This window comes from Plutella xylostella, chromosome 5 (genome assembly GCF_932276165.1).
Source record: "Plutella xylostella chromosome 5, ilPluXylo3.1, whole genome shotgun sequence".
In the NCBI taxonomy this organism is placed as follows: domain Eukaryota; kingdom Metazoa; phylum Arthropoda; class Insecta; order Lepidoptera; family Plutellidae; genus Plutella; species Plutella xylostella.
In genome coordinates this window covers 6,406,963-6,431,464 of record NC_063985.1, presented here as the reverse complement: position 1 = coordinate 6,431,464, position 24,502 = coordinate 6,406,963, and the positions used below count along the sequence as shown (strand labels likewise).

Here is a 24,502-nt window from a genome sequence, read left to right as displayed (position 1 = left end):
ATTGTACAGTGTAACGAACAGATGTATTATGTATCGTCTACATACCTACGCTAAATTGATATTAGATTACCTACTACTGTAATACTATAAGGTAATTCATCCATATTCCCGTTTAAAGTTAAAATTGTTGTTTATTGTAGATCTGCAACTATACATGTTTTTTCAAACGGGTGTATATCTAATAGCAGGATCTACATTAAAAGCATATGCAAAGTAATTTGAGTAAAGACACACCATACGGACTTCAGCCCTAAATTGAAAAAAAAACTAATATAATAATTGAATTCAAATAAAACCAGCAAATTCACTAATTATAATTAAGGGTGTTGAACTCTTAAATGTGAGGCAGTTATTTTAATGTCGCTACTTAACAGTCGTAAAGCTGGGAATTCAGTGTTTATTAACTTCAAAACTCTTTATTAGGTATTCATTCAGAAAATAAACCATAATATAATCATCGTGAAGTAAAACAGAAATAAAAAATATGTTTTAATGTTCGTCCCACGCTGTCACAAAGATAATATTGAAATATGAGCTGCCGATGGACAAGATCTGGATGATATCATAATACCTATTGATCTGGGTCACCTTGGATCTAGTGACGCCGGGTGTGGGCTAGTTTTTTTCTATTATTTTTAATATGGAACACTAAAACAATTTAAAATGAAGCCTGTTCAAGTATCATGCGTCAAAGCAATTAAAAAATATATTCAAGTAATTAACAAATTGAAAAACTCTACTCAGCAATTTAGCTGCTTAATGCTAAATAAGCTAAAATATATTATTCATATATTATGTAAATTATATCATTTTAAAAATATAACAAATCCAACAAGCAATGAGCTTGTTTCCACACAATAACAGCCAATGTAATTCTACATTATAGGACAGGACACATTAGGCAACATAATGTGGAAATCAGCCATATTTGGCCACCAACGTCCAGGTGGTCCTTATCTTGATCGCTTGTCACAAAGACTATTAACCACCACAGTAAGCCAAAACTAGAAATCAGGAAGCTTTATTCTGTGCTAGACACTGCTAGGTCACGACAGTAAACGAAGTGCAGGAAAAGTTGAGACTTGTTGAATTTTAAACGCTTGCTAACAACTGTGTAAGTACAAGAGTTTTCCATTACGGCGGTAGGCTGTGAAGCGTGCCGTGTGAACGGGCCCATCAGGCGATACCCGCTCTACCTTCTTGCTACTTTTCTAACAAACACTTAAGTAAAAACAATTGGAAATGCTCTTCATTACATCGCTGCGGAACTAATAATGGGAATCGAGTATGAGACTGAGAGAAATTCATTAATCATTAAACATACATGATTTCTAATAAAAGCTTTTAATTTAATCGAAGGAATCAATCAAGCCAGACATGCAAACACATATAGGTATTTAAATAAAGTAGAGTAGGGTACCTAGTACGCACCTCATAGAAAGTTCAATTACTAAGAGTGAACGACCCTCTTGAGAATAAACTTGAACCCTTATTGATCGTATCGATGGCTCCCTCTAAATTGTTTCTCCGCAGAGTTCAAGTGGCTGACCGTCATCGTGGTACATTTAAACCTCGATCAATGGCCGCCGGCGCCCGCGCAGCGCACAATGGTGTACGGTTTCAGTCTGGGAACCAAAGTGTCTACACTCTGCTCTGATAAATACACCCTACAGTCTCCGAGACCGTTAGATGAAACCGAGATATGGTCATTGTAAAAGTTTCCCCTCGGATTGAATATCTCATTTGGAACGTTATCTGTAATTAAATTAGAAACATTTTATTGTTTCTAGCAAAATATACCTACTTATTAATAGCTACTAGCCTGTAATAATGTAAGCCAACTAAAACATAAGTAACTTGTAAAGCCAATTCTCGCAAGTGATCCACGTAACACTTCTTAAAACAAATTTCTGCCCCGACTGAAAATCGAACTTTCGGCATAACAGCAGCTTAGCAGCCAGTTAGCAGTAGTTAGTAAGTATACCTAGCTTTCAGCACTTGAATTATCTATTTGGTTTGGAAGCTGTTGAAGCTAAAGTGTGGCCCCTTGCCGTGCACTTGGTCACGCAAATAGTGAGTTTGCAAAAACTGAAGGTTCTCGTCGTCAGTTTTTGCCTCATTGTCAGCAGGTGGAGGCGCGGATGCCGAGGCCGCGGGGGCAGTGACTGGGCGCTGCTGATGTGGGAACCTCTACATTTTGTTACATTATCTAACCATACTTTGAAAATATAGCAAGAGCCTTATGACGTTTGATTGACAGATGCTTATGCCTGTAACTTTATAGCTATTTTTCACAAAAAACTTAACTTTAAAACTAACAAATGACAAATAAAATGTATGGATTTTACAGCTGTCATATAGCTCATAATGCTATATTTTACAAAGTATAACACATTCACATAGAAAAGATAATTTTGATAAAATTTTCTTTGATAATTTAAAATATTGATGATGCTACTACCTATACAATAGCTTATTGATCAAACAGTCATTAGTTAACTAACTTTATTAATTGAACGCATACAGCTGTATGAATAAGGTTGCCTTATTAATTTAATTAAACGGCAAGCTTTGTTCAATTTATATCAATAAGTACTACTTAACTGATAACAGAATATAGTGGAAACAAAGCCAGCTTTCACTGGTCTAGATGTAAGACGAACATCAAGACCGGATGCGACTTCTGGACCAGAAAGGATATCTATTGTTCTTACACTCTCGTTACTTGGCACCAACTTACGTAAGTTCAAACCCTCATAAGTATTATCAGTATTACGTAACACTAGCTCTCCAGTATTGTTCTTCTTCATGCCAATTAAACCCAACACCGTGTCGTGTTTGTTGGCCGTATGAATCAACAGTGCGCCAGAACTTGAGTGGAATTCTGTCACGTAAATGTTATGGTGGCTGTCTGATTTAGAATCACTTGAGTCTACATGAGTCACTGGCTGTCCCGCTTTATTAATGCCTTCAGAATACCGATATGGTCTGTGATTAATTTAATGATTTTCTCCTATTGTCTGAATCGATGACTCAATATTATTTTCATCGTTCGATTTAAAAAAATCTATTTTATCGGTAATATAACAATTTGAAGGCAAATAAAATAACACGTTTGCTGTATAGCTATATCTTATCATTTATCATTAAGGCATAGCAGTTTAAAATTGCGATGGTCTAAATATTTTATTAATTGGCATAAATTTTTATTGTGCAAATAGTGCATGTAACCTCCTATAGGTTGCAATTTCTTATAATTTTGATCTCAGGGATTTTAAAGTTGTTTATGCAAGGGTCTATATAGTCTCCGCAAAAACAATTTTTCCTTTCCCACTGCTGATATAAGTTGCCAAGTCATTATTTATAATTTTATTTTATTTTATTTTATTTTATTTTAAATGGAAAACTTACAGCTATTTTGACAAAAACACTTATATATATATAATAGACAACCGAGAGCCAATTACAAGTTTTCACTAGTACACAATAAAATACAATATAAATTTTTCTTGGAGTTACACATACATAAACACAAAGAAACAGACCAATATAAGGATACATACCTACATCTAAAATTAAATTAAGTTATATAATTTAAAAAACTAAGAGAATGCTTCGTAGTTAACTTAACCTTAACATTGTGATATTATATCCTCTACCATAACCGTTGCCACTAAGCCAGTGATGCCGGTAGTAACCCGGGATTTCACTAACAGCCATGATTTAGTAAGCCTTTTAGTTGCTTTAAGCCTTTTTAGATTATTTTTAGATTCATGAAAATTATTATGTCTAACGAGCTACCCTGCTTGTTTCGTCCAGTTGAAATTTACAGAAAATATATTATTTTGTTTCATAGCTGATTTTATGTAGATAGCCTGTATACACTTTTTGGAACTTTGCGGTTGATGAGAGAAGTACCACTACCACCAGCATTCGATGTTATGTTGAACTCTACCATACAAGTTAGTTCCAAGCTAAGTTGTCAGATGGCACTCATTAAGTTCTATGTTCTTGCTACAGAGGGCGCCACTGTTGTAGAACTTTTTGCTGAGGCAGCGACCGACAAGCGAGCTTTTGCCTCCCGCACAGAGGAGCCGCTATCAGGGTCAAACAAGTTGCCACTGTTATAACAGATCCCGTTTTAGCTGTACACTGCGCGTTTCGCTCGGTTGTGTTGGGTCGAATGTTGGCGCTGTAAAGCAATGGAGAGGAGGACTGCGATGATGTCGCATGAGATGCAGGTGCGGTGGTGGCGGCGCGCGGAGCTGCCGGCCGGCTGCAGTACCGACGAGCTCTCGGCGGCGACAGGTGCCGCGCGGTCCCTCGCCTGGCTCAAGTTTCCCGCGACGCGAAACACCTCCTTTTGTTTGCAACACTTGTACTATCACAACTCAGCCATGTGAGTTTCTACGATCGGAACTACACTCAAAGTTCTGAAGAAAATGTGAACTTGTTAAAGTGCTGTGAAGTGTTTCGAGATTTGGGAATACCGGCTCCAAGTCTTGTACAATTTAAGTGCAATATTTCTGTATAAAACTTCGCTGACGATGAGCTGCATGTGTGTGGAGTGAAACTGCTGGAGTTTGTCTCCGCTACAGTTAACTTTGTAAGTGTATTGTTTGATGATCACGTCATCTGTGTTGGTTGTTTTTCGAGCATTATTGCGGTGATTGAGGTGATTTGTAGGTGAATCGAAGCGTGTAGAGAAGTAGTGGCCGCTGGTTGGTCGGTGGAGGCTACTGCCGCGGGTTGAACGGCCGGACTCGCGGCGTGCAATCTCTGTGGACCCACTACTGGGCCCTTGACTCTAATATGCGTATACACACCTTCATCACAAATTCATTTATTTCGTTTACGGAACTATTTAGCGCTGGCGTTTCATTGTCGGCTGAGTAGGCGTTATATGACTGCTGAACGATAACAAAATATTTAAGTACTTATATTTTTTAAATATTTACTTACTTATGAAGTTTATAGTTGCATGATGAGATGCATAGAACAACGCGAACTCGGGTATACCATTCGTATTCAATTATGAGATGTAAGTACTTAACTCTGTAGTTCATACGTCTATATATCTAAAACCTATTCGCATACATAGACTTAAATTAAGTTATTTTTGGGATATTTTCCCGTACAGTCTATGAATTTTCTTGTAAGACTCTTGCAAATCACCTAATCACCATAGAAACAAAATATTAATCTTGCCTCCAATAAGAGATTTTGATTCTTTAAATACATACTTACCTACGTTAATGAATAAGTTAATAATTAAAAAAAGCTCTGTGATATATGATAGATTATCGCAATAACTGATAAGTACAGAAGAAATTTTCTGTAAGTAAGTAGGTAGTACCTATAGTTACCTACCTATAATAAATTTATGTAAGATCAATCGATTCCCTCTTTATAGTCTCTTATTTACTTACTAATACATCACACACATGAATATAGTAGGTAAATTTCTGTGAGTAAGTAGGTAGTACCTAGTTACCTACCTATAATAAATTGGCTTGTATTTAAACCTCCACCAGAAATTATATGATACTGCCGCCAATAAATTCGAAATCTCCGCCAAAACGGATAAATCATCGCCAAATCATGCTTCCCAAAATATTTTTGAAATGAACCAAATTATTTTTTACTGCATACTGTAAAACTATATTGACACCATTAAAATTTATTTCAAACCAAATAAAGTATATCATCGCTAAATAGATGTAACCAATATATTATTTAATGAGTATCATTTTAATAATCCTTTCTAACCCAAAATAAGTAAAAGTAAATATAAAAAATTAAGTTAATACCAAATAATCAATAGCTTACCCCAAAACAAAGTCACTTGTTAAATTGCTTTATGAATTAATTAAATCATTAGTATGTGCCTAGTAAAATCTATCCGTTACGCCATCTCGACTACCATTCATGTGGCTGTGTGGCCGAGGGTTTGAATTCTGTTATGTACCAATAAATTCTATTATTATTTTATTTTTAATATTTATACCAAACTTTGTGTAACATAGTTATTTTATTGGAGTTTACGTGCCATTAAACCTGAAGGGTTTGTCTTGACACTAAATACATTCGTGGTAGACAAATCAGTAACATGAATATAACAATAGGTAAGTAATATATAACTATAGAAATAAGGAATTGAAATACAATTTATTATAGTTAAGTGCTTGGTGCTTGGGGTTTCTCTGATGGATCATATCAGAAATGAGGTTATCTGTCAGTAGAGGACTAAGCTTACTGTCAAAATATGCAAGCTGAAGTGGCAGTGGGCTGGTCATATCTGCCGAAAAACCGATAACCGTTGGCGTAGACGAGTTCTCGAGTGGAGACCTCGAACAGGCAAACGTAGCGTGGGACGCCCTCCTGCCCGCTGGACTGACGACCTTAGGCGGGTTTCAGCCGCGATGTATTGAGGTCGATGTACTAGACATATTTGATACATTGCGTCCACCAGCACAAGCATCGCGCAAATTCAAAATTCATGCCGCACCACTCGTAGAGTCGCAAATACCTACATATTAAAATTAACAGGTAATCAATTACCTTTATACTATACTAGCTGCTCCCGCGAGCTTCGATTCGCCTTAAAAACTTTACCCGTGGGAATTCCGGGATAAAAAGCAGCCTATGTTCTTTCTCAGGGTCTATACCATATGTATACCAAAATTAATTCAAATCCGTTCAGTAGTTTTGTCGTGAAAGAGTAACAGACAGACAGACACAGTTACTTTCGCATTTATAATATTAGTTAGGATATTGTTTTTGGGTAGGATAATTTGGTAATATAAAAAAAAATTTAACACTTAGTTTTGGTGTCAATGTTTATATTTTAGTATAGCATAATTTGGTGATGATTTATCCGTTTTGGCGACGAAAAAGATTTTCTATTGTATACTTGCAATTATTTGGAGGCGTGTTTATTTATTTTGGAACGTAATCGTTTTTTTTTGGGATTTCGATTTTGGAGTTGGTTTAATTAATTTGGTTTTAATTGATTTTTTTGGTGCAATGTATTAGCGTACAATTATTTTTTTTGGTGATGATTTAAATTGTACCCTAATAAATTTATGTAAGGCCAATCGATTCCCTATTTATAGTCTCTCATTTACTTACTAATACATCACACATCACACATGAACATAGTATATGGCTAAAATCCCAAAGGTCCCCAAAAATGAAGCTTTCTATTTTGAAATTTTGCTGCAGCATCTAATAATATACAAGTGTCTTGGAGTTGTCACGTTATAACAGACACACTTATTCGAACTTTCTTCAAAGCCGGCCCCTGGAGACGCGACTGTCTTGTATCTCGATAGCATTTATTATTACACTTCCGGCGACATCTCACTATTATGGATGCTCTAATGAGATACCTAGGTTCCTTTCCTCCATCTAGAGCGGACTAGATACCTACTACTTATGTAGATACTAGATAAGTACTTAAAGCCACAACCAGTTTCTTATTGGAAACTGCACGGATGTGGGATTTCCGATTTGATTTTCCTGCATATCATAAACATTATGACTTTATTAGTAGGTTTATATACATAATTATGATAAACTATTTTAAGAGTAATGTTAATGTTGATGATAATACGTAGCTGCTAACAAAATAATGTTTAGATCTTTATTTCAAGCTACAGCGAATGCGATCTGCTCGGTTGGGCACATTAACGACCACAGTAAAAACTTAATTAATTAATAGTAACTCCTAACATGAGCATGTGGGACCGCTGTATCCCATAGTCTCACGCTAAGTAAATTCAAAACAAGATTAAAATACCGTTAAAAAATTCAAGTGATCTCGTTCAATGTGACTCACGTTGGTTCCCACAGAGCTTGCCAACCTACACGGAAGTTTCAAGAAATATGGGCCCCAACAATCAATCAAAATAGCTGACAAGTTGAGAGGAACATTTGAAGTACCTGTATATCGTTTAAACAAGTCATGTACGTTTAAATTGTCACCATTAACTTGAGAGAAATGTAAGGAGCTACCGATTTGGAGTCGGCGAGAGGTCAAGTGGTACCGGACCACTACTGTAGAGATTTGTAAATCGTGGCTCACCGCACAAGGGCTCTACAACTGGAAGTACTCTGCTTCTTTTGTCCCTTACCCGTTGAGATTTCTCGAACTACGGCTTTGATATAATCAATATCTCTGTGTCTCGCTCGTTATTTGTCTTTGAGTAACTTGAATTCCTTTCCTGCTGCACCCAGTCTCTAACAAAATATTGTACTTAGGTTTTTTAGTTGGAAAGAGTGTCTTGAAATTTTCCTATATAAGTACTTAAATTTATTTGTAAATATTGAGTAAGTATTGGTATTTAAATTATGAATATATGCCTGAATTACGGTTGCTAAGGAAACTTTGCAACTTACTACAACCCGCCATTCTTTTCATGCTTATATACGTTCCTTTGTCTGTTGTATTCAATGAGTACCTATCTACCTATCTACGTATGGTACATAGCTGGGTGCTTGAATATAGTCGCATGTCGCGAGTGCGGGCGGCACGAAGCCACGAGCTCGCCGGACAATGAGGGCTTTGTCGCACAATGCCCATTTCCGATTACCAGATTGAATCGTCTGTCCGTCACAGCGAACGGTCCAATAATCGCCATAGAGGTCCGTCCATCGTGTATGCACGGCCGTTGTCCTCATGTTCCTACGTTTTTAAGCTTCACAGTGATACAGAAAGAGGCAATTGTTCGAAATTTCGAAAGAAGTGAAGTATTTCTCGGATTTAGCTTCCCAAATTAAAAACATGAAAAAAGTTTTTTATAACTTCTTAGGACTATTTTTATATACAATGAATGATGAGCAATCGTCTCTATAATTAGAGAGTCTTTTCTTTGATAAATCTATTGCTAGGCCGGAGCAAATAAGTTAGGTACTTACTTAATTTAATTTTATAGAAGGTATTAATAGGTACTTATTATTAGTAACCACAAGTTTTATCAACCCACGTAAAATTTACCGATTTCAGTTGCTACGGCGGCGACCACCCTTTCCAATATTGAACGATCTTCTACTGTTATAATTCCTGCGATAATTTATGAATTATCACTATAGTACTGTCTTGACATAAAAATAATATAAAGTATTGATGTCATAATTAATAATTTATAACATCCCACAACACACTATAAAAAACCGGCCAAGTGCGAGTCGGGCTCGCGCACAAAGGGTTCCGTAGTAAGCACAATAACTTAACCAAAATTACAGTTAAATCAACCTATCTCAAAAACTATAAGAGATACTTTGATCAAACCAAAAATCGTTGAAAGAGTTAATTAGCATGCATCACCTCTATTTTTTTTAGAATTTTATACCCCGTAGTTATAAAAATAGAGGGGGGGGGACATACTTTTTACGACTTTGAGAGCTGATATCTCAAAAACCGTTCACTTTAAGAAAAATGTTTTTTAGAAAACTTTATATCATTTTAAAAGACCTTTCCATTGATACCCCACACGGGTATGTACATCGAAAAAAAAAATTTCATCCCTCAGTTACATGTATGGGGGGCCCCACCCCCAATTCTTTTTTTTACTATTTAGTGTCATATTTTTGTAGCGGTTCATACAACACATATTCCCATCAAATTTCATCACTGTAGTACTTATAGTTTCCGAGTAAATCGGCTGTGACAGACGGACAGACGGACAGACGGACAGACGGACATGACGAAACTATAAGGGTTCCGTTTTTGCCATTTTGGCTACGGAACCCTAAAAACGACACAGTATAGCTTTCTTGGTCTTCACAGCTATTGTTTTAAGCCGACCGTTACCTACTGACTGGAAACGGTAACTATGCTCTCAAGTAGAAAAGTCTTATGTAATGGAATGATCTCATGTAGGTAAAGTACTTATACTAGAGGTTAATAATATTAGCAATATTGAATTAAAGAAATACACTTATATTATGTAGGTAATTAATAAATAATAACATCGCACTACTTTTACTTCTTACCATGTTCTATGACAGAGGAGTTCCCAGTTTAAATTCTTTTTTTTACGCTGAATGAAACCACCTCCACTCGATACCAGTGTAGGCCAGTGGCGCTCTAGCTCCAACCTCAGAGTTCATCTGAGAACGGGCTCGTGTTCACGCCGCAGACACACTTGCTATTTAATTTAACCTCTCGTTATAGTCGTTATGCGGGCGAGTGCCCCCGCAGCCTCTAAGCTCATCCTGCCGGAAATTTAGACGATTTTGCGACGATCGCGATTCATTAAAAGCCGTTTTGGTGCGAGCGCCTCTTTGTGAATAAAGTATGAAGCGAGTGCAGAACAAAGTTTTGAGCGGCTCTTCATTAGTTGCTCACTCACAGGTTGTACGCGCCCGCCGGGTATGTTCATCGCGAATGTTCACTAACTTATTAGGCAATTCCATTGCACACCGCCATTGTAGTTACTTGGGCTTTTCATATTTAAACCAACTATTAAATATACCACTAATTACTTGGTGGGAAACTATTTTTTATCTAGAAAGTACCATCTAGCACGTTTCATAAAGAAGACACTTTTTGCTAATTTAATGAGCAAGTTTATACAGTGTCGAGAGTTAGTCCAGGGGTTCATAATTACATAGTGACATCTCGCTCATTTTATTCAAGCCGCGATCCCACAGACTACTTCCAGTTACGTATAATGGCTATAAAGGGCGAGGACGTGGCAATTATAGCAGCGCTCCCATTCTATTTTGCGAAAATTATAAGGGCTCTAATCACGGTTCGGTTGCTTTGGCAGATTATACCCGAACTATTATAAGAAATAGAGGATCCACTAAACTTCTTCATTAGTGCTGAACCTTAACACAACTTCGTGTTTATTATAATAACGAACATGTGCTATCAAAATGGATACTGCCCGTATATTCATTTTGCCATGTTAATTTCTTACGCTAACTCATAATTTATTTCACATAATGTTTTATTTTATCACAGGACCAGCGGGTAAAGCGATGGTTGTAAAGTCATTAGTCGCATGTGTTCCATGATGGAGATATAATCTTTATTAAAAGCTATAAGCCGTTGCGAATTGGGAATTGGGGCCTAATCTTCATACTAAATGTCAACCAGGGAGGCGGAATAGAAACGTCGTAGCCGCGAGCTGTCGTCGCTCTGCCATGCATCCTTCATACGTTTAATGGGCTTCTGCCTCAGAGCTGCAGGCGCTATTAAAACACCAAGCACCGCGCGACGCAGGTACCGGCTACATGTTTGATACAATATTGTATGGCGCAGTAAAATCGAATAAGCGCGTACACAAGGGGCGACAGATTCGGTTCCTCTTGCCCCGACGCATAGGTCCATCATTTTTTTTGTAAAAACGACGCTTCACTGGGTCTAGACAAAGTTGTTTTTGGATTGAGCCGGATGGTCCGGACGGCGCAACTAGCGATGTATTGTGTAGTCAATAGGCGGGCAGCATGACGTCATAGTAGCGACAGAGGTAGTTGGGCGGTATTTTAGTTCCCTTGTATGTTTGCCCATCGCCAACATGTTGTGTTATGAGAACCCTGTGTATCCTAATTTAGGGCAGCGTACCTACAATCTGTGTTTTCCTAACATGATGCTTACGTAGGCTAGCGTGAACTAACCTTATGTCAATGTGGATAGAGTCGAGTGTAGCCGAGGCTGGTTGTTAATATGTGCGCGTTTTATTCCCCTCTCGTTGAAGCTCCGCGAACCGCAAAGAATCCCTACGATGATAACTGTATGTAACTTTTTTAATTAATGTAGATTTTTATCGAGTAATAAAAAGTGCAGAGTACTCTTGCTAGATGGAGCTTCCGCCTGCGGGAGGATGAAGCCCCGCGCCGCTCTCAACTTCCTTAGATTACACTTTTTATTGCTACATTATAGGTGCTAAAAGTTTCATTACCATTAAAATTTCAAGTATTACATTAGTCTTTATGATTTTGATCCGGCTTTGATATTGAATTATCTTGTTCATTTCTAAGAAAGATAGTTTTTAAGAGTAGGATGCTGCTGAACGTAGGTAGCTGAAAGCTATAGCTACCTATATATTTTTGTTTGAAGTATTAAAATACCAATCCTAACTAATATTATAAATGCGAAAGTAACTGTGTCTGTCTGTCTGTCTGTCTGTTACTCTTTCACGCCAAAACTACTGAACGGATTTGAATGAAATTTGGTATACAGATAGTCTAGACCTTGAGAAAGAACATAGGCTACTTTTTTATCCCGGAATTCCCACGGGAAAACTTTTTAAAGCGAAGCGAAGCTCGCGGGAACAGCTAGTTTGACTATATATGTATGTATTGTATTAATTCGAAACATACTCTTACCAGTATAAAAAAAGTACTTACTTGCAAGATGAGACCAAGTTTCATGATAATGAAATGAAGTTGCGGCAGTTTCCTCTGCTTTCATAACATTCACACATTTTAAATTTTAATTTAGATTGCTTCTAGCTGGTCGTGTGGGTCAGCTAACGTAAAGGACATAATAATGACCGTGCTCTATAATAAACAAAAGAACGAGCTAGCATTAATTCTGGAGCGGTGGAAAAAATGTTAAACTGTGGGCGGAGCGGCGAGCTATGGGTACACTACCCGGGCCACTCCTCTACCAACCTTGTACTTGTATTCATAAAATTTTATATAAGTAGATAAGGAATTATTTATTTGACACACTGATAACAACAAAAATACAGTAAAAATAGAATGCAAAACAAAAAAGAAGCGTCAAAAAGGCACCAGCTCGGCATGAGCTGTAGAATAATTTAAGGCTACAAGCAATGGTTTTAAGCTAGCCCTTATAAGGTTACCTCAGTCATGAAGACTAGGTTATAAATAATGGGTTGTGTGTATATTTGTTTGTATGAATTTATATTTAATATTGTAGAGTAAATATTATTTGTTTGTATGTTTATAACAATAAAATTAACAACTAGGTACCTACGTACTGCATCGAATTTTTTTTTTCATTATTAATGCTAAATTATTTCTGAATGCTTAGCTACATTTTAATCCAAGAAGCTTGCGCGGAAAAGCTATTAAGTGTGGAAATACCGACTGTAACTAATTAAATCAATAGTGGACTGTAATTTGTAAGGAAAACCTAAGTTTCATTATTGTACAAGCAAATAAGGTGTTTATTTATTATATTTTACATATTTCCTATCTTTTATGTAGAAGAGAAACCTAATTAATTTTCGCAAAGGCTAGCGTAGCCGAACATAAATCTCTATAACATAATTATGTGTATAATATACTTTTAGTTAGAGGCATAGTTCTAATGCTGCACCCCATTACCAACTTATAGGCACCCATTCCTGCAGTAAGAAAAATCCCTGTTTGACAGTTACCCAACCCATCCAAACCACGAATCAATCAGTATAATGGAACTTGTCGGTGGAGCAGACGGGAGCGGCCCCAGCAAGCCCGACTATCATCGTCGGCTCACCGGGGCCCCGGGCTACCTGCCGTAATTTCAGAGCCCCCAAACAACAAATTACTCATAATAATAAATGTACCCACTAATTTTAGAAAAAGTAACCTTTAACTCCTTCTGTGAAGCGATTGAAACGCGCACAGATTAACTCCTCTGACTCATACGAGTTGCGGGTAAACGATGTAAAATTACTCCTCCACTTGTAGGTATTTTGCTCCTCTTAATCATTTCAAGATTATCGCTCTTGGCCGGCTGTTGCTACGGAATTGACCAGTAGACCTTAACCAGTCATGCGCGGTGGATGAATCGTGTATCCAACGTAATGCGGCCCCTATATTGAATTGCTCGACGCAATTCATGTATGAAAGCGCCGGCTATGCACTTTATTGAGTTGAATAATGCTTTGATCGGTGGAGCAATGTTTTAACATATGTATGTGAACGATAAGTCATTCGCAAGCGATTCGCAGCTCGCCTTTTTGGCTCTTTTCCAACCTCACTTGGATCCAAGTCATCTGTCAACTTTATTCCTCGCCTGTGTATTATGTATGATACACTCTGTACTTGTAGGTTCCTTGGCACCGCACCCGCTGGAATATAACATTATACTGTTAAGTGCAAATTGAGTTCGCTGGCCGAAATAATTTTACAAGATTTGCAGCGAAAAGGATTCAGTAGAAATCTAATGAAGCAATGTGAAGAAATCCAATGTAGGTAAGGAATGGTTTTTATGGGCCAAACATTTTTTATATCAACAAAACAGAGTACGACGCGACGTGATCTAACAGTCCTTTGTTTCTTCACTTAAAGTCTCAATTGAGATTGGTTTTCCAAATCAACCCTTCCTTGCCATCCATAAAATACGGGATGGGATTCAACCGCAATAGACTGAAATGGCCGTTGGTCGCGGCTAAAACAACAAAAACCGACAGGAAGCTTATTTCTTGCACAGAATTTTACAAAAACAAAAAAGAAGTGAAGTCTTACAAACCGAAAGTGCTGGGAAAAGCCTTGACTTGAGGACGTGCTTTTATCGAAGCAATACATACCTACCTGCTTCTTATGTTGTAAGCTGTACCCACTTAGGTGCTTATAGTTGTTTCAGTAAAGGTAAATCTTGAGGGGAGGATAACAAATAAGACCTTTGTGAAATTTTCAGATAGGGGAGCGTGTACTCGTGGATTGTTATTGTGCAAGTTAAATACATAGGTTTACTTTCACCATCATATGAAATTTGATGTATTTATTGATGATATCAGTACTTACCTATATGTACCAATCTAACAGCCTCCTTTCAAGGTGAGTATATAGACTACAGGCACACGGAAATGTTAGAGCACTTTGAAGTATCGACACGCATAGATCTTAGCGTCCTTTCGATAAGGTTTATTGCCTACAAGCTATACGGCGGAACACAAGAGCGGAGCGTGCAGGTTATGGCCGTATAAAATTCACGCTGGCCCATTTGACTTAATAGGAAAACGTACACGGTGCTCAATTCGGTAATCCGAATCAGTAATAAAGCCGAAATTCCTTTGACTACACAAATTAAACGACTTTCGTAATAATTTCCTCGAAGGTTGCTATAATTATTGAATGTTACGGGCAATTCGAATCCTGCGTGTTATTGATTATTGGAATCTGCCATCACATGCAATTTGACAATATTACATACCTATTGTATAGTTAAACTAATGTAGGAATAATATTTATTTAAATGTTATAAATTACCACATAACATCGGAACTTGTTACTGTAACACACTGTTCGCAGCAAAACAACAAAACTAAACAAATGGATGTTGTAAACTGGCCCAGAGTATTCCAATTTCTCTATTCCGGACATAGCAACGCTTTTCCGCGCACAATAAAATTTTAGTTCATTGTTATTTATAAATACCATGTACGGACAGGAATTTGCGTTATTCGTGAACAAAATTCGTAGAGCGTAGAACATACTGCACACATAAGGCAGTTTGGACGTCATTTAGTTGCAACGTGCACAAAGCGACCCATTCATACTGGCTGCAACGGCCGAAATATTCACGACTCAATAGTCAAACGAACTGTAATCTATATTAGCACCTTATATTATGCCGTCTGTGTTTGTACTGAGCTGCATTGACCGAGCCATGGCGGCATTAGTCGTGTTCATGCATTTGCATTAATGAATGACTGAATGCCTGCTCTTGACTTAACATGTTATGGTCGCTAACATTATTATAAATTGGAATCATGAAACGATAATATTTGTATCATTTAATGTTAGCTTTTGAGGTATAATCCTGCAGTAGTTTCGGCCCTAATCCGTCGTGATTTGCGATTCCGCTTCATTGCATTTTAGGCTTGTTCGATGCAGTATGTTCCTTAGGATTTTCTTAAGCAATCATAATACTGGAAAAAGGCTTCAAATCTGAACATACAGTTAATTTGCGTGAATATTGAAAGAAGCCAGCGAGTGTCGGCCGAGACATGCCTTCACGCGCGGCCCTGCCTCGCATACTGATGGCGAGCCGGCGACAAACGCCTCTCAACACAACTTCACAACTTTAATAACCCCGCTTTGCATGCAGCTAACATGCCCCTTGCTGCTTATTTGTTACAACGCAACGTACTTTTTATTACATTCAGGTGATTTTAATTTTTATATAAAAGTATCTAGGTACTTACCATGATTAACTTTAGGAGTAAAGCTAGCCAGTAGCCGACGTGATAGTAAGAAGAAGAACACATTAGAATATGCCGCAAAAGTGTAAAATGTTAGTCATTTTTTAAATATGGCTATGCTTCGCAAAGGTAGATTTAGGTCCTTGATTTCTCGCAATATTCGCCATTGACTATCGCGTCACGTAGTTTATAGGAGCAATAAACCGAGAGTGATCTCGCGTTAGCTCTATACATAAGTATACATACATTATAATATACATGTATATGGCTGTATCCAGCCGTGTGCTCGGGATATCAGACATGTGACGTATCCGGTGTCGGGCCGATACACTTGTAGGTCTGTGACGTAATCCTAGCCTTCTAAGAATTCTGGATCAACATGTTTGTGCGAGACAAATACATGTGTTTGAGTTTGAGCTTCACGATACCCGAGGCTAATCTGTCAGTCTTTGGTATATTAAGGGTCTGCAATAGGGAATCGAGGGTTGGCATTGTCATAGAATTATGTAGTAAATGATGCTCTACAGCCTTGAAAAAAATCACACAGGTAGTTGAAGAGTCTAGCTAGGTGCTGAATCATTCGAATTTAAGTAAATGATTATGGATAACTGTAAATTAATTTCAGAATATCAAGAAAAACCAGTCAATCACACTCCCGTATTGTAACAAATGTGTCGTAATTATAAAGAATTTTCATATGATTTTTATCATATTATAAAGTTAAAGGCTTGGACTAGGCGCTAAATACCTTGTTTTTTAATAAACACACACTTATTTTGTGTAAATTAATCCCAAAGTTGAGCAATTTTTTTCCCTCAAATCTTCATACAAATATCTATGGCGGCTTTCTGTGTTATAAAATCATAAACACAAGTGACGTTTGACTCAGTTGGCCGCTGGCCTCCAAAGAAGGGTCACGTCGGTTTAGGCAGCACTGACAGCTCGCGATCTTATCGTGTACAGATACAAAATCACTGCACATTGGTTGTCATTGCACTTTTTCAACTTTTATGACACCAACATAATTTGATTTGAAATTGAGGAAGCATATTTCTTCCAGTATATTCAATACATTAAATTAAATTAGATAGTGTGCAATATTCTCGTGATATTACAGTCTCGTAAAGGTCTGATGAGGAGCAGGAATATAGCGAATGGATCTAAGTGATGACAATACGCACGAACATTAGGTTAGGGATCAAAAATACAGTCTCTTGGTGCTGGTTGAGGTATGGTCTCGTGAGGATCTGATGAGGGCAGTAGCACGGTGGTGGCTCAATTTTATTTCAAAGATGTTAATAGCTAAAAGCATCGAGTTTGGGCTATTAAGTATGTTTTTCAGAGAGAGAGAAAGAGATTTTGTTTTTCCTCTGGATGTGTTAGGTTTACTGGGTTTACTAAGTTCATTCTGTTAATGGCATCAAGTTGTTATGTGTTCATAAGTAATAATTTTTTATTAACAAAATGCTGTTGATTCTCCACGAAAATGTAAAAATAAAAATAAAATAAATAAAAATAAATTCGTAACGTAAAATTGTCAATGACGGAATTTCTTCTATAGACAGTAGCCACAAAAAAAACAAACGATAGATGGCGTGATTTGAAGATAAAGATACATTTTTTCGACACATAGACAGCAACAACAAAAAAAAATACAGATTTAAAGAAAAGAAACACATACTTATACAAAACAACAAAGAAAAAAAAAGGATACACATCAAAATAACTGGAAAAAATATAAGCCCCAATTTACTTGTGTGGGACAGGGAGTACCATAATATTTTTTTTGGGGTACTCCCCATCTATGCGAAATATAAGCTTGATATCTTTACCTGTTTCTGAGAAAAAGGGCGGTGACAGACAGTCAGTCAGACAGACGGACAACAAAGAGATCCTATAACGGTTGCTTTTTTTCTTTTGACGTTCGAAACCCTAAAATTAAGTAAAAATATTATGCTGCCAAAAAATGTACTTACAGGTATTGAAAAAGCGGTATATAAACAAATTATACCAGCAGAGGGTTCACCATTTACCTGAATGTTACTTAGAAAACGGCCTTGAGTGGCGGTCAAGTTGGTCCCCGCCTGCGATACTTTCCATTAACATTGGGACTCGTTTTCATGTTTTTAGCGTACAGTCAGGTTTTTAGTTTTTTATAATTGTATTTTTTTATTTGTAACTTTTTAGTTGTTTTTATTTTATGAAATTTTACGTCGGTAGGTAGTTCATGATCATTTTTTATTTCAATAATTTTGGTGTTGTTATTTAAATACCTCCAATAGGCATATTTTTGTAATGTGAATATCAAGTCCTTTCATTTGATACCTTACACGGCAAAGTTGAATTATTATTTTTTCGATCATCACGTTATGTCCTCAAGAGGGCGCTATGTACATTTTAATGGAACGTCACATAGCCTATAGCCATCGCGCCATCAATACGCTTCTAACAATACCTCATACATCAAAATCTATCAAGCCGTTTAGGCTACAGGAGGGAACAAAGAAACAGACAAACATACATATATACATACATACAATCAAAAAACATTACCCTCCTCCTTCGGCAGTCGGGTAAAAAGGAGTAAGACAGGGGGTCATTCTGAACTTTTGCTCTACGAGTTTTGGAAATTAACAAAAAAAATCCTTTTTCATAGAAACTTTGTTGGACATGTGACTTTTTACCATGGAAAACGAATATTTTTTTTCGCGAATTTGCAAATCTCGTAGAACAAAAGTTGTTCAGAATGACCCCTTGAGTCATCCCCTTTTGGCTTAGTATAGCCCTTTTGCGACACTATGTATTTACTTTGCTTTGTCGTCGGGGTTCAGTTGGCTGGAGGATGCCCGAAACTTATTATCTACACTTTAATACTTTTAGTTACCTTTCTACAAGTAAATACCACATTTGTTTGAGAAAGCTAATCGGGTTCCGAGTATAGAGTAAAGTGGCACCCCTATTAATTTCTACTCTTTCCTGGTGCCTACCAGTGTAAGTAAGAATTATACTTACTTACCCTAAAATCACCCAAAATGTACTTGAACATAATTGTCAATAAAGTTGGCGAGTAAAAGTTTATCGACCCACTGTGCAAACTTACATGTGTGCGTGTCACTGCGTGTGCTGTGTGAAGAGCATTGAAAACCCAAAATTGGCGCGGCACGTCACCCTGTACGGGCCCTTAAATAAAAGTAGCAATGTTTTTCGTTTTGCCATCATTAAAATGGCTCATAAAATCTCTATCGCGTAAGAAAGTCTCTACATACAAGTTGCTTTCTAAATTAATTTCACGATGACACTTTCTAAATTAATGTTGTTTATTTACATCACACTCATGTTCTTCTGGTAGTTTCTACACTCAGTTCAGGTTTAAGAGGCTATTTTACTCTACTTGCATGTGTCTTAAAACTGACGTTAGAGTAATAATGGCCCAGCGCTTGGTTTTTTGGACATATTATATTAAGTATGATTAAAGCCTCCATAATAGAGCATTTTCTGAGAATGCTATATACGAGTACCAGTACCAACATAAGTTAACTTACCTGAATGACCACACTGCTCAATTACTTTATGTAGATAAAATCAGATTTATCTACATATAAAGTAATCTTACTCGTATCTCGTACTTTATGACAGCGCATTGAGGAACGCTGTCTGTTGTGCCAAAGGTCTCAATTTTTGTTACCAGCCGAGCCGACCTAGGTCCTATCATAATTATAACAGCTAAAATAGCTTTTTCCTTCTCCGTAAGTTAACAGCTGTGGTTATTTACCCATCCATATCGATTCAAAGACAAGTTATGATACTGTTTGACATCAAATATGGGAACGAGATTGATCATTAACTATAATTACATAGTGTTTTGTTGAGTTGTCGTGGCGTGGATCGTGGGTACCGAGTTCCTCATCAATTTCCGTCCTCATTTACTCTCACATTGAGTCATATTGGTCGTAACTTTTAGTGTCATATTCCCGTGGCCAATCTTCGGTGAGAGTGTGCATCTATCATTTGTGTAGCGTCTCTAGAACAAAGGGAAAAATGTCAGCAAACGGCACCGAGCCCCGGAACGAATGCCGAGATGTTGGCGGCCGCCATCGCGAGCTTCTCGCTTTATTTCTACTACCAGAGAGTACCGAGACCTCGCATTGTTCCGCTGTACTACTGAGAAAAAGTTTCTTATCGAACTCTTTATTTTATAACATCTTAAGTTGAACTTCAAGTGTGGAGCCTTCTTATCAGAACTGTTCTATTGCATCTTCTAGCAGAACTATTCTGCTATTCTTATGGATGACATAAACACTAATCCTGTAAGCTTTGTTTACCGCAACAAGAAATTTACAACTGGCGTTAGTCGGAAAATTATTCCACCCGAGGGGCTTGTCATATTTTCTAAACACAATGCAAGTTCGTTAGGTTGTTAGGGTATTCAATGTAAGTTCATTCAGGTATATACGTAGGCGTACGTCACACCCAGAATTTGAAATTTGGCGTAGTTTCGTATTGGGCGCCCGGCCACGGCGGGGCTCAGACAATGACGGGAAATGTTTTCCACGTATGGGCGCGGGGCGGCGGGTCAGGCGGGCGCGGGGCGCACTAATCTCAGTTGGCATCGCTCGGATTAATAGCCAGCCATTGCCGTCTCTCTTGTTTCTTTGTTTCCGAAGTTTTTCGTTTGTTTTGTTGTTTAGAAGTTTCATGAATCAGCAAGATTACATTCACAAAGGGTACGATAATGTTACTTGCGCCTAACTTCATTTACAAGCACGAATTATGCTGTAACATTTTTTATCCATTTACCTGCTTTTATTTACCTAAATATGTAGTTATAAATAGCGGCCAAGGCGGCCATGTTGCTAAAATATGGAAGGGTGAAAAAGAGCAGAAGGTGCTCAAAATGGAATTGGAAAACAGTGAAAATGAAAAGTCATTGACGCTGCGGCCGCCGCGCCATTATCGGCCGGACGCTGGCGAAAAACGAAGATAAGACTGATAGAAAATATGAAATAAATCCACCATTCAATTTGTAGGGGCTGTAGCATGAAACAAAACAAAAAAAAACATTTGAAAAAAGTTGAATTTTTCGTGCAGACGGATTTTGATCCGTTGATTTTGCGCCCCTGTAATTCCTGACGTACAATCCACAAAAAAGCAGTAGCCAGTGAACGCAAAAAGTCCCGACGAATCGAATCAGCCTATTAGGGAGGGCGCTGCTACTAATTAAAACAAAATTGTTAAAACAGAACCGCGCGGTGCGGTGTGCTCCAGGTCCAACTTTTAACGAGGATATATATTTGGTTTCAAGCAACCCTTTGCTGAATTTACTATTGAGTCTGACTGCAAATAACTCCGTAATTGACTTCAAACAACCTGAGCGACCGTGAATAGAATATTGCTTCTTATGGCTGAATGAATGGTTGATCTGGGAGTTTTAAAGCAGCTTATCTTTTGAGGGGTGCTTTGCCCCGTCGAGCAAAGAAGTTTGATATGTTTGCTACTTTATTACTGGACTGTTTTTGTTGTATGGCTAGTCTTCTATAGTCTTAATTCCACGTTAAAGCAGCTATTATCCTTTTATAATGCTTTTTACCCTGAAATCCTTTTACGTAACCTACTTTATAATTTAAATAAGTAATGTAAAATGTTATCCTATATTCCTTCGCTAATCTAGTCTTCTTGTCGACAGGTGTGTGTGTGTGTGTGTGGGCGCCATGTTGGACTGCCTGTGTCCGTCGCCGCGCACGCTGGCGTGCCGCGTCGTGCTGCTGGACGACCGGGAGCTCATGCACGAGATACAGGTACTGTACTGTATACAGGGTGTGTGTGAGATCATCATCATCTTCAAACTGTTTCTTACGCGTATGTAGATAACTTCTTGAACTAGGTATTTTATCTAACAATTAATTGTTATCTACTAGTGTTAAACATTTACTGCTAGACAAGGCATTTTGTCATTGGTAGGTACTTATCAATTGATATAAGATGTAAGAGAGAGGTACGTTGTAAGGTTGGAAACTGATAAAACAGAAGAAAATTTACCCATATTTAATATTAAAGTTTTGATATTTCTTCCGGAAACAACACGTCGCTACCTCAAACTTACTTAATATGACTTGGTAAGATTTTTCATTTAAGTGGAAATTGGGAAGGGATTATTTGCGAGATCGACCTCGCGTCCGCGTCGCACGGGAGTGGCATTTTTCAATTTCCCCGCTCCGCTCCTATGAAACAAGGTGCAGAATTTTTCCTCCACTCACATTTGACGTTCAGCAATAGCGAGACGAATTATTTGAAGTACACCCGAGGGTTCAAGGAAGGTCTTTTATATGCGAGACTCGGGTCCGAGGTGCGGGCGTTGAATTCACTGAATCGTACATCGGCTCTATGAATATTAAATTCTATTTGGCTGGCATTGTCGCGGGCGCGGGGAATGTGAGGCCGCGGGTCGCGCGTCCTGCCGGTGTCTCACAGAGTCTCACTGCACAGGGGACCAGGGAGGGCGCGGGGGGTGCAGGGGACGTGCTCCCTATGCACGTGTCGCTGTTATTAATATCCCCACTATCAGGGTACCTGGCTGCGTCTCACAACGCGTTCCTCCATTATGCTAAACACGCACGTGTCGACTGCATGCAGACAAGCAAGCTTCAGATTGTTGATCCGACCGGCATTGTGACTCGACAGACATTATGATAAAAATGAAAGCGTTAAAAAATATTTAAATGCGTGGAGCATAAAGATATCTTCCTGCAAGTTATAGCTCCACCCTCGTATCTCAATGGAAAATAATAGCTTTCACCGTCGACCTCCCTAAATATCTCCATTATCTCGGAAAACTCTCGCAAACTTTGAAACATACGACCGCGTCGAACAAATTCCATAGATATTCTCATGTAAGTCCTTGTCATAACCGTAAACTAGGACGGAATTCGTCCCAGAATGCTTTTGTTGATACGGACGACGACGGCAAGTTGCTTGTCAACAAATTCACAAATACGTAATATTAAGTACACTAGCATATTCCAATTTGGGTAATGTTACTATGTTTAGCAAACAAGATATGGGAGGTGCATTTTGGTAAAAGTTTCATAAAATTTTCCTCTGTTTTCCATTTGTTAAACAAAAGAGATATTTGTCTTGTACAGATCTAGCTCAAACTTTATCCATTCTCACCCTCGTAAATAAGAAGATATACATATTTAAATTTTACGACGCCATTGTCTCCCATAAGAGGGTCGTTTGCACTTGTAATAAACTTAGTACACACGATTTAAATTACTTACTGTTGTACCAACTGTAATAAAATGTACTTTATATAAATTAGCTCTAAACGTAGGCGTAAGTACTTACTACTTGATGCTGACAGCTATCCAAATTCCATTTTCAAATAAAATTGATTGGACCGTAGTTTTTGAGATTTTAATTTCCATTTAATACCTTATAGGTATTACTGGTGGTACCTATATATAGGATAATGTTGAATGAGAATACCCAAATAATGCCATAATTGAACTTTCTTCAAAATAATATGCTTAAAAACAACAACAGTGTGTAACAAAAGTACCTACCTATCTACTCGGGGCCTAAAGCGAGGCTGCAGTGTGCAATTATTACAATCTCTTATTATCCTGCATGAATTGTTACTTACCGCGGACACGGTCAAATAATTATTGTTCGAAATTCAGTGAACTCATTAATCAGGGCAAAATTATACATTCATTCAAAACAATCACAGTGAATTTATTTCTGAAGGTAAACTATAAGTAGGGTAGATGCCTAGATTGCGTTATTTTTTATTAGCGAAAAGTTCATTTTGATTAATACCCTGTTGGCTACATCCATGGCAGGACTTTATAAAATATTTAATCGTTGTGCAAAAATAATGTAATGATCACATACATTTTCCCAGATTTTCGCCAAGCTTTCAATTTAACATAAAAATGTGTTCCAATATCATAATAACAAAATGAAAATGATTTCCACGAACGAAGTAACAGTTTCCTTTGAAACAGCATCGACAATATCGAAACAGTCGGGAAAGCGGAACATTTTAACACCACTTTATTTGTCGAAGTCGTCGCGTCGGTGTAAAAGTAAAGAATTGCACTGTAACACATGAAGCGTGCTAGTTGCTCTTTGTCTAGCTCGGATTGAATCGAGTCAGGTACAATGTAACGTATTACTGTTGATGAAATTCTTAGGTTTTCTTTGTTTAGAAATTCAATTTTCTCTGGCTAATCCACGTTTTAGAGCATATCATTTTACGCTCCGTTCCTGAATTACGGCTAATGAGGTCGACATGGATTTATAATCCAACTTAGTGTTTATATCTCAGAGATTGGAAAACGTTTATATCCATAACTGTATTGAATTGTCCGCCGAGGCTATTGTTAGGA

At 37.7% G+C, this 24,502-nt stretch overlaps 1 protein-coding gene across 1 annotated transcript in view; it reads left to right on the top strand.

Annotated features, from left to right (window-relative positions):
• Nucleotides 1–4,274: 4,274 nt before the first annotated feature.
• LOC105389186 (band 4.1-like protein 4) overlaps nt 4,275–24,502 on the top strand; it is a 60,112-nt gene continuing 39,884 nt past the window's right edge. Inside the window, exons 1-2 of the mRNA XM_048633131.1 lie at nt 4,275–4,606; nt 21,796–21,907. Of these exons, the coding sequence (XP_048489088.1) occupies nt 21,821–21,907 (87 nt within the window). The 5' untranslated portion in view covers nt 4,275–4,606; nt 21,796–21,820. The remainder of the gene's footprint in view (nt 4,607–21,795; nt 21,908–24,502) is intronic.